General features: G+C 42.3%; 1 protein-coding gene across 1 annotated transcript; it reads right to left on the bottom strand.

The window, feature by feature from the left end:
* Positions 1–389: 389 nt before the first annotated feature.
* Positions 390–10,294, bottom strand: msantd2 (Myb/SANT DNA binding domain containing 2). The gene is made up of 4 exons (XM_028595298.1): positions 9,826–10,294; positions 2,789–3,044; positions 2,632–2,695; positions 390–1,377 (listed from the first exon to the last, which is right to left on the bottom strand). The coding sequence occupies exons 1-4, from the start codon at positions 10,255–10,257 to the stop codon at positions 453–455; spliced, it is 1,677 nt and encodes a 558-aa protein (XP_028451099.1). The 5' UTR covers positions 10,258–10,294; the 3' UTR covers positions 390–452.
* Between the last annotated feature and the right edge of the window lie 676 nt (positions 10,295–10,970).

Genomic DNA, 10,970 nt, shown 5'->3' with positions numbered 1-10,970 from the left:
AATACACGCCATGGTCCCGTCGCTGCCTTGTTCGCTACATCCTACTGAGGTAGACAGATGCATACTGCAGTAGTCACCTTGCCAACCCACGTTCCCTGATGAGGCAATATTTATCTACACTAAACAAGCAGCAGAAACCTTTGTAGTGCACATTAGCCTAAAATAATAAATAAGTTTACTTCTTGTATGTTGCAGCTTTGTAATACTTAAGCTATGCTCCCATATTTTTACACAATTTACCATATTGTGCACCGTCAATCTTTTAAGACTTAACAGTCAAATGAAAAGTCAGTTCAATAGAGCTGAAAAGGCTGCACAAATATGCCAGACTCTTGCACACATCCATGCTTTATAACAGACAGAATTGGTCACCTTTCATGTTGCCTTGCGGGCTGTAAGACTTGTTAATTATATCTTTAGTAAACACAAATCTGAAAACGCTGGGAGTGTAGTTACGACGTTTCTTTGTTGTTGTATTTCAAGGAATAACCTGCAGCAGTTTCGAGGCACTCCACCAGGGAGCCTGCTGAAAGGAAGTCCAGCTCCACCTCAATGTATTTTATGAAAATAGCAAAACGTTGAGATGAGTCCTCGCCTCCCTCCCCATTCTGGACATGTGTGACGTCGCCGTGGCAGTTCTCCTGCAGGAAACGCGTGATGGCGGAGGGTACCCCGTGGTGGACATAGTGTTTGCCGTAGCCCTGGAAGTGCTGGAAGAGACTCTGCTGTATGGTCCTGTCCTCCGCTATGCCTAGGTAGCAGTACGTGACTTTAGCCCCGGTCCTGTCACATCTCTCTGCCCCTTCTCCATCAGCCTGACTTTGTTCCCCGTTCTCAGAGCACTGAGGTGAACTGTGGTCTTCACCATCCCCCTGGGGAAAGACGTGAGCCGTGTTGTTAGGGGATGCCACTGCCTCGTAGCCAATAGCGTAGAGTCCATACGCCTTGGGAAGGTCCCCAGGGAGGAGGTAGTGGGATGTGCCCTTGCTGCAGCCGGCTGCCCTGGACTGGGACACCGGGATCCAGTCCACCTCCATGTGCAGCTCCAGGCAGCGCGCCTCACTGATGGTAATGTCCAGGAACTTGTAGTAGACGTTCTTCCAGTTCATCTTCTGAACTTTGGTCATGATGATGCGGCCTTCTGGCTTCTCTGGGTTGAAGTACTCGCGGAGCCTCTTGCCCAGCGGCACCTGCGAGCTGATTTCGGCGTAGTGGTAGCGCACGTCCTCGCGCCAGCGCGTGTTGTAGCCCACGCCAAAGATGGCCAGTTTGTTGGAGAGGTGCAGCCGGGAGAACTCGGTCCATGTCTGGAAGGGCTCCCATTGCAGCTGCACCGACTCAAGGATACGCGTCACAGTCTGCATCGTGTCCCTTTTTCTGCAGAGAAGCCAAGATACATAATGATGACGCAGTAATGAAACACGTTTTCCATTTTATAAAGTGCTAAACAAGCAGTGACCTGTCAGACAAAATAAATACCACCTTGTTAGCCTGGTTACGGTAGCTACTGTAGCTTAAGATATGTCTGTTACCTTTGCCTTTATGCATCAGGGGATGATGCATGGAATGTATAAGTGAAGCTAAAACATCTGGATCGGCCCATGGTGGCTGGCTGCGATATAGATCATAAACCCCACCCCCTTAATGTAAGCGGATGGGACATGAGCCAAACTAAAAAGATCAGAGTACAGGTCAAATAATTATTTCCCAAAGATGGTTTCTCTCATTTTAGGTAGTTCTTATGATGATGATGTTTGTCTAAGAATAAGTTTGGGTTCTTTTTATTGGCTAGTGAAACATCATGATTGAGAGCGATCATGAGAGAGACTTGCGATTGGTCGGGCGGGGTCTATGGGCGGGACTTTGATACTGCGGCTCCACCGCCCGATCACTACTGCGCAGACTCTGGCTCCAACATTACAAGATGGCAGCACCCGTATCCAGGATATTTTGGCTTCACTTTGTACAGTGGGAGGAAGTCATCTTTATAACAGTCTATGTTATGCATCAATATCTCCACAGAAGTCATATTCGCTTATGTAAAAAAAAAAAAGGGGAACGTTCAAATAGTCTCTTGGTCTCTTGTGATTCCTTGGATTCAGAATATAGGGCCTAAAGTACCATTTAAAAAAAGAAAAAAGAACATGTGATGTGGAGATTCCTTAAAACCCATAAAAACATATGTATAGGGTTTGAAAAATCAAAAAAAGACATTTTGGCAGACAGCACTGCACATGAATACAGATTTGAAAATGACTTAAGTCAAATCCATTTCCAATTGACATACTGTGTTGACAATGTTTCGTTCGCCATGGCCTCTGTTGTATGTCATTTGGTGTGAAAATTTAAAATAAATAGTTGAGAAAAAAAAAAAAAGTCTAACCCATTTCCTATAAACATTTTAAAGCTAAGATCATCTTTGTTCCATTGTTTGTTTATGGACTAAGATCATCTTAACCTTAAGATGCTTTGGGAGGGGGGGGAGTGGGGGGTAATGTCAGACAAATTACAGTGGTGGCTTTTCAATAGCCATTTGTAAAGATTAGGCTAATTCACAACTTACAACACAACGCTTTATATCAAACATATTCAATTGACAAGTGAAGTCAGCCCTTGTTCTAGTTCACTTACTGGATTTGTTCGGTCAGCTCTATTTGAATCTGCAGAGCTCGGTTTTTAGGCACCTGGGTTTCTTCTAGAGAGAAGACAAAGGTATTTAGTTAAAAACAAACCTCATAATTTCCGTGTCTTTTATTGCCATCTGTCCACTCCTTGCCAAGACACTCACCAGTCTCCATGTCTCCCTCCTGGAAGGCCGAGTCCAGCACCTGGTTGCACCAGTCCTCCTGGGAAAAGTCTTCCAGGGTGCTGCCATCAGACTCCATCTCCTGATACAGCCCGCTGCTGTTGATCAGCACCGGGGCACAACTCTGGGAGTCCCAGCCTCCCTGACCAAACACCTTCTCCAGCTGCTCTATAGTGTAGCTGCTCTTCCGTTTGCCGATGCCGTGCTCCTTCACGCGGCTGTAGCAGCGCCGCAGCGTCTGGATGTGGTGAGAGGAGAAATCAAGCATTCACTCAGCTGGTGGTTCCCGCTAACGGTCAGCTTTTTTTCCATTTCAACAAGAATTACTGGAATTGTTGGGTCTTTGTAAATTACAGAGTGTGATCTAGACCTACTCTATCTGTAAAGTGTCTTGAGAGGATTCTTGTTAGGATTTGATACTATAAATAAAATTGAATTGAACTTTGTTGGGACAGCTCTACAGTACAGTGACTCACAGAGGAGAGATAAGATAACAAGATATGATAACACTTTATTGTCCGTAGGCATGGAAATCTGTCTTGCAATACAAGCTCCAACAATTAAGAAGACAACAACATGAAGAAAAAAAGTTAAAAACATAGCAGGAATCATTAAAAACATAAGTCATTAGTATCAGTGTCTTTCCTAGCTTTGTGAAAGACTTAGGTGCGCATATTTGGTGGGGGTTAAAAAGAATTTGATGTTTTACAATTTAAAAAAACACATTATAATCACCATGTCTGTGTCTAGAATGTTGGAAAAGCTAGAGCAGATAATAGATAACACTCTAAAAACTTAAAGTCAAAACTTGCTAAAGAATTCCAACTACACTATTTAGATCTCTAGAAGTCTAAGTTTTCGCTGTTTTGGGTGCCTTTTTTGCCACATTTCACATTCATTGGGCTTCGGCGCTGCCAAAAACGGCTCGGGTGCTACATCTGAGACTTAAAATTGCAGCGAAAACCCTGATTATAAACGGGGCCAAGCCTTGCAAGAGTGGTCATAAATAGTCATAAATATATAAATATATGCAGGAAAACTGTCACTTATTTGCCCTCCTGTGCTGATTCAGGGTACAAATTAATGTTTAAATTTGATCTTATAGCCCCCCCTGGAGGGCAGGAGCTGGTACTCCAGGGAGATTTTGTCAGCCAGTCTGACGATATCTGAGCTCTCCCCTCACACTCCAATAGTAACGTAAGCAGGATACCTACAGGTTTAACAGGAATTACATTTGTCTGGCTGTGGACTGCAGTATGTTTTTCAGTCGGGATGCAACGTTCTGATCCCATGGAGAGGTATAGGCATCGGCCCCGAGACGGACCTTATTAAAGTGCTCATATTATGCTTTTTGGCTTTTCCCCTTTCCATTATTGTGTTATATATCTTTTTTGTGCACGTTATAGGTTTACAAAGTGAAAAAGCCCAAAGTCCCCCCCAAAGGGACTTACCATCTAACACAGAAAACACTGTTCACCAACTGCTCCAAACAGCTCTATTGTAGTCCAGCCTTTACCTCAGAGACAAACGTGGTCACTTTGTAACACACGTTATAATGCTAGCCTAGCTGCTAGCATGGCACGCCCTCATACTCTGCTTCTGACTGGCTAGTAGTCCTTACATAGCTACTGTCAGGGCACGCCCTCATACTCTGCTTCTGACTGGCTAGTAGTCCTTACCTAGGTACTGTCAGGGCACGCCCTCATACTCTGCTTCTGACTGGCTAGTAGTCCTTACCTAGGTACTGTCAGGGCACGCCCTCATACTCTGCTTCTGACTGGCTAGTAGTCCTTACCTAGGTACTGTCAGGGCACGCCCTCATACTCTGCTTCTGACTGGCTAGTAGTCCTTACCTAGGTACTGTCAGGGCACGCCCTCATACTCTGCTTCTGACTGGCTAGTAGTCCTTACCTAGGTACTGTCAGGGCACGCCCTCATACTCTGCTTCTGACTGGCTAGTAGTCCTTACCTAGCTACTGCGCATGTGCGACTCCCAACAAAGATGGAACAGAAGTGAGATGTCTCACTCTGTAGCTAAAAAGGAGAGCTCAACACACAGGGTGAAAAGAGGAGCTGCAGCAATGTGCAGAACAACAAAAATATGGTGTTTTTTTTTCTGAACTCACCAGACTGTTCTAGCTGTTATATTATTTGCCGTTACCCACTTAATCATTATATCCACATTACTGATTATTAAAACTCTCATTGTGTAAATATTTTGTGACAGCACCAGACGTCAACCCTACAATATTACTGCAATATCGATAATGATGTATCTGGTTAAAAATATCATGTTTGATTTTCTCCATATCGCCCAGCTCTGCTCGGATTTTCTGCACTTCACACACAGGAATTTGATTGGAAAAAAATGCAAGGTCGAAGTTGCATCAAGGTCTATGACGTGTTTAACAAAGCTCATAAAAAGGAGAGAGGCTCGGAAAACAAGGACTGACTTTCAAAAATCCCCAATAGACATACTTTACAAATACTTTGAGTGGAATTAACGGTCCTGCTATTACAACAAACATTGTTAGGAATTTGCCTTGGTGAACTACTTCATCAACACAACATACTAATAATACACCATCATATAGGCTACATAAGGACATATTTAAATACACAAAGTATCAGAAAGATACAGTACAGTACAAAAGTTTGGACACACCTCATTCAATGCGTTTCCTTTTTATTTTCATGACTATTTACATTGTAGATTCTCACTGAAGGCATCAAAACTATGAATAAACACATATGGAATTATGTACTTAACAAAAAAGTGTGAAATAACTGAAAACATGTCTTATATTTTAGATTCCTCAAAGTAGCCACCCTTTGCTTTTTTTATTAATAAGGGAACAAATTCCACTAATGAACCCTGACAAAGCACACCTGTGAAGGTAAAACCATTTCAGGTGACTACCTCATGAAGCTCATTGAGAGAACACCAAGGGTTTGCAGAGTTATCAAAAAAGCAAAGGGTGGCTACTTTGAGGAATCTAAAATATAAGACATGTTTTCAGTTATTTCACACTTTTTTGTTAAGTACATAATTCCATATGTGTTCATTCATAGTTGTGATGCCTTCAGTGAGAATCTACAATGTAAATAGTCATGAAAATAAAGAAACACATTGAATGAGAAGGTGTGTCCAAACTTTTGGCCTATACTGTAAGCTAAAAACAATATACATTTAAATGCAAGGTTTGCAATTGAGAAGGCAAATAATCTAAAAATTGAGAAAAATAGCTAAATACTATAAATCAGAGATCTTCAATAGGGGGTCTAAGACCCCTAGGGAGTCCTCAGAGTTACTGCACGGGGGCCACCAAATTATGGTAATTATAAGGTTTTTCAAAATGTAAAATGTCTTAACATGAATCCAACATATTATAGCTTATTAGCTTAGTATTCTATGCATTAAAAAGGTATATGTCGCCCTAAAGGTTATCGTAGGCCAAATTGTATGCAACTTAAATTTATAAAATATGTAGTAGGGGGTCCCTGCTCCATCTCTCTTTCAGCTAAGGGGTCCTTGGCTTAAAAAAACTATTACAAAGACAATCATAAACTATTTTTTTCAACTACTGTTAAATGATGATGTGCAATTTTAGATGTGGTCTTTACTATTTTCTATGTATTAGTTTCAGCAGTAGTCAGACTACCAAACCAAAGTGTGATGACAATGTGGATACGATATTTGAATTGAATTGAAAAAACTTTATTAATCCCGATAGGGAAACTGGTTTGCCACCAACCATACAGCAATCGAACACAATACACAACTAACAGACAAATAAACAAACAAATAATTCTGGACTAGTAGACCAATAGACCCTAATAAGGAGACACAATTTCACACAAGAATAATATCCAACGGTTAACAGTGTAGGTTAAAATATCTAACCGCAGCGGGAACAAAAGACCTTCTCATGCGCTCACTAGAGCACCGAGGCATTACCAATCGCTCACTGAAAGAGCTTCGGAGTCCTTTGAACAGTGGGTGTAATGGATGGCCTTCAAAAAGCAGGACAATTTTTAGTTTTGAACTAATCCTCTTCTCTACAATAACCTCCAGTACATCCGGGTTAAGACCAATAACTGAACCAGCTCTCTTGATTAACTTGTTTATCCTATGTTGTCCTCAACAGATATACTGCCTTCCCAGCACAGTACAGCATAAAAAAGAACACTAGCCAAAATCCCTTGATAAAAAACATTTAAGAGCTTTGTGCTGATGTTGAATTATCTAAGTTTTCTCAAAAAGAACAACCTCGACTGAGCCTTCTTCATTAGGACATTCGTATTCTCCTTCCAGTTTAATTTTTCGTCCAGGTATATACTGTACCTAAGAATTTATATGACTGCACAATTTCAATTAACTGCCCATTAATTATAACTGGAAGGACCTTCTCTTTTTTCTTCCTAAAATCAATAAGAAGTTCTTTGGTCTTTCCTACGTTCAGTTTCATAAAGTTAGACTCACACCAGGTATAAAAAGACTGCACCTCTCTTCTGTAGGCAAGATCATCACCCTGATTAAGTAGACCCACTAAAGCAGTGTCATCCGAGAATTTTTGTACCCAACAAGATGGCGGACTATGCCTGTAGTCAGCAGTATAAAGTGAAAATAAAAAGGGAGATAAAACTGTGCCCTGATGTGCTCCAGTATTAGTTAGAATGGTATCAGAATGTTTGTTACCAATCCTAACAAACTGTGGTCGTGCTAAAAGGTAATCTAAAATCCAGGCAATAGTGGTATTATGCAATTTAAAATCGATTAATTTACTAGCTAAAATATGTGGCTGTATAGTATTAAAAGCACTCGAAAAGTCAAAAAACATTATCCTAACGGAACTTGCAGTAGTTTCCAGATGACTGTAAATATTGTGAACCATATATAATAGTGCATCATCTACCCCCACACCTTTCCTATATGCGAACTGCAAAGGATCCTGAAAGGCAGACACCTGCATAGTCAGATGATCTAGTACAACCCTCTCGAAACACTTCATAATGTGCGAGGTCAGAGCTATAGGCCTCAGATTTGAAAGACTGTTAGACACCTTAGCTTTTTTGAGAATAGGGACCAGACAGGAGGTTTTCCACATAACCGGGATTTTAGCAGAAGACAAAGACAAAGAAAACAGTGAGTGGAGAACGGAGCACAGCTGGTCAGCACACACTTTTAGGGTACGTGGGTGCACACCATCAGGGCCTGCTGCCTTATTTGATTTAATACGCCTTAACTGCTGACGAACCCCCTCAGTGTTTAGAATAATAGCAGGGCTACAGTCCTCAGAGCTGCTCTGCCTAAGATTAAAAAGAACATTCTCATGAAGTGTAGAGAAGTCGGATTCATCAAACCTTGCAAAAAAAGTATTGGCATCGTTAGCCTGTACACCCAAATTACATAAACTGGGTTTACTGGACCCATATCCAGTAATAGACTTCATACCATTCCATAGTTCCATAGTGGTGTTAAAGTTACCATACTCTCTACAACAGATACTGTATGTAAAACAGTCAAGGAACAAGAAGCAAAACAGAAGTTTGAGTGGGGGAGGACTCTTCCTCAGCTGTCCTGAGGACATAGAGGACAGCGGTTTATCCCGGCACCTCAGTACCATTTGTCAGCTCTGTATCTGTTCACAGCACCAGGCGCCCTACATGTAAAACATATGGACAAGTTGAACTTGATGGTTTGTCCACTAACAATTCAGAGGGCATGTTTTTTCCAGCTACAGCCTCATGTTAACTTGCATAAGAATGAGTTCCATGCAGCGAGGAAACATAGATTGGGAAAATGAGCGCAATGGTATTGGATCGGAGTATCAGAACTGGTGCAGTTTTCCACTGTAAATTAAGTGTACATGTAGTATCCATTGTACTTAGTATCCATTACAATGCATGACCCCTATATATTAAATAGGGGCCATGTATTGTACTGTGTACTGAATAGTACACAATAGATTACGATTGTTTTTTTTGGGCTAGTGAGTGAAGCACATCTAGCAGCCACTTGCATATTTTATAGGGGTGCATGATTATCAACTCATCATCGTTATCGCAGTATCACGATGTGCAATACTATATCGAAAGTGTCACGGTAAGTATGCAATAATTAGTTTATATTGTGGAGCGCTGCGTCCCGTCAGTTGGCTGCGTGGCTGAGTTGTGTTTGATTTAGAGCTAGAAACGCTGTAATGATCATGTTTCCATTGGCCAGTTACCGTGCCACGTGCACATGTTAGTGCACGTCAGCGCACGGGTCCACTATGTGACAAACCCTATGGAGTGTACCACGTGTGGGCATATTTCAACAGAGAAATAGAAAGAGACAACCAAATGGAATGAATCAGAGAAGCAAAAGAAAAGTTGTGTCCTGTTCGGTTTATTTATTTTACACTGTCCAACCAGTAGAACATGTCCTGTCCTGTAGACATGGTCCTTATTTATATATTTTACACTGTCCAACCAGTAGAACATGTCCTGTTCTGTAGACATGGTCCTTTTTTATATATTTTATACTGTCCAACCAGTAGAACATGTCCTGTTCTGTAGACATGGTCCTTTTTTATTTATTTATTTATTCATGTTGTACGAGTCCAATATGACAGTCAGTTGAAATAAACCTTGGGTTGTATTTGTTATGAATCTATTTTCCCATAACTTTTGTAATTTTTCATATGTTTAAAAATATCTAAATTAATATTGATATCGCAATATTCATAATCAATATCGCAATATCACATTTTGTCAATATTGTGCAACCCTATAATATTTTACCAGCATTTAGCTGATGCCTGGTGCTAATGTCCATCCCTGGTTCTAGCTGTATGTCAGGTCAACAACCTGTGACTGACTGACTGATTCTCTCTCCTGGCCCTACATGTGGAACATTGCAAGCCCCAGATCCAGCTCGGTCTCCAAGCTACAGCTGCAGCAGAGCTCCTGGTGATGGAGGATATGGCCATGGAACGTTATGTGTCTGTGTGTTCTCATAATAACCTTATATTTACCTTCATCCTCTCCCTGCACTGGGACGGGGTCCTCTCGTATCCCAGCTCCGACAAGGCTCTGGACACCCGCTCGTACATGGCAGGGCCGGGGGCCTTACCGGAGAAGACGGTGCCTGCGACCTCCAGCTGCTGCATCCTCGCCTCCGTCAGCCTCTCGTTGCCCCAGACCGCGATGAGGGCGTTTGTTTCGGACGGGGTCCACGACATCCCTCGGCAAGCCGTGAAGCTGTTGGAGGAGGATGAGGCCGCCGTCCGGCCCGCGGTCCCTGAGCCCACGTTCAAAGGCGAGAAGCGGTTAGGTGTCGAGGGATTGGAGTGGTATTGATTACTGTCACTCAGGTCTTCCGACTCGGGGGATGGCACCTCGGTTTTGGGTATCTTTAACGGCGTCGATATCTCTGGAGAATGCTCCGCGGTACTGGACGCCGCCATGTTGCCTCTGTTGCTAAGGGGAGGGGGGAGAGGGAGGGTGACGTTCAGGGCTTTACGCTAGAAGGCATGACGGAAAACACGGCGCGGATCCGAGGGGAGGCGCAAAGGTACGGGCGTCCTGGAAGACTTTGGCTCTCAGGTAAGAAAACTAACAGCAAACGCCTCTCGACCAGTCCTTTTTGCGCCCTAACCATAGTCTATGGCCCTAACTGTGACACGGGGGCGCCTCAGAGAATGTCTCCTCCGCCTCCTTTATAAAATAAAATAAAAGATAAACGTTAATCCTAATGAAATGAAGACCTGCTAGTGCTACAGACATGAACCCATATAAAAGTCAGATGTTATGCAGAATAGGTTGTCAGGGTGACAGACAACCATGGAAGAATGGACTTCTTTTTTTATAATAAAACATTAGCCTTATACCGTTCTGAATAGGGCCACTAGTGAAAAATGTATTTGAGTTCTGACTTAATTCTCACTCAGAATTCTTACTTTATTCTCAGAATTCTGACTTTAAACTCAGAATTCTGAGAATTACGTCAGAACTCAAATAGATTTTTCCCTAGTGGCCCTAATCCTCTTCCGTATCTGAACATTCTGCACGGTGGTGCTTTGAGCTAAATGCTAACGTCAAAATGCTACAGTAGCATGCTCACAATGACGCTGCTGACACAGTTAGTATGAAAAGCCATGTTGACGAAGAAGATGTTGGA

Source organism: Perca flavescens, chromosome 13 (genome assembly GCF_004354835.1).
Source record: "Perca flavescens isolate YP-PL-M2 chromosome 13, PFLA_1.0, whole genome shotgun sequence".
NCBI classification, from domain to species: Eukaryota; Metazoa; Chordata; class Actinopteri; order Perciformes; family Percidae; genus Perca; species Perca flavescens.
The sequence above is the reverse complement of the archived record's forward strand: the minus strand, read 5'-3'. Positions and strand labels throughout refer to the sequence as shown.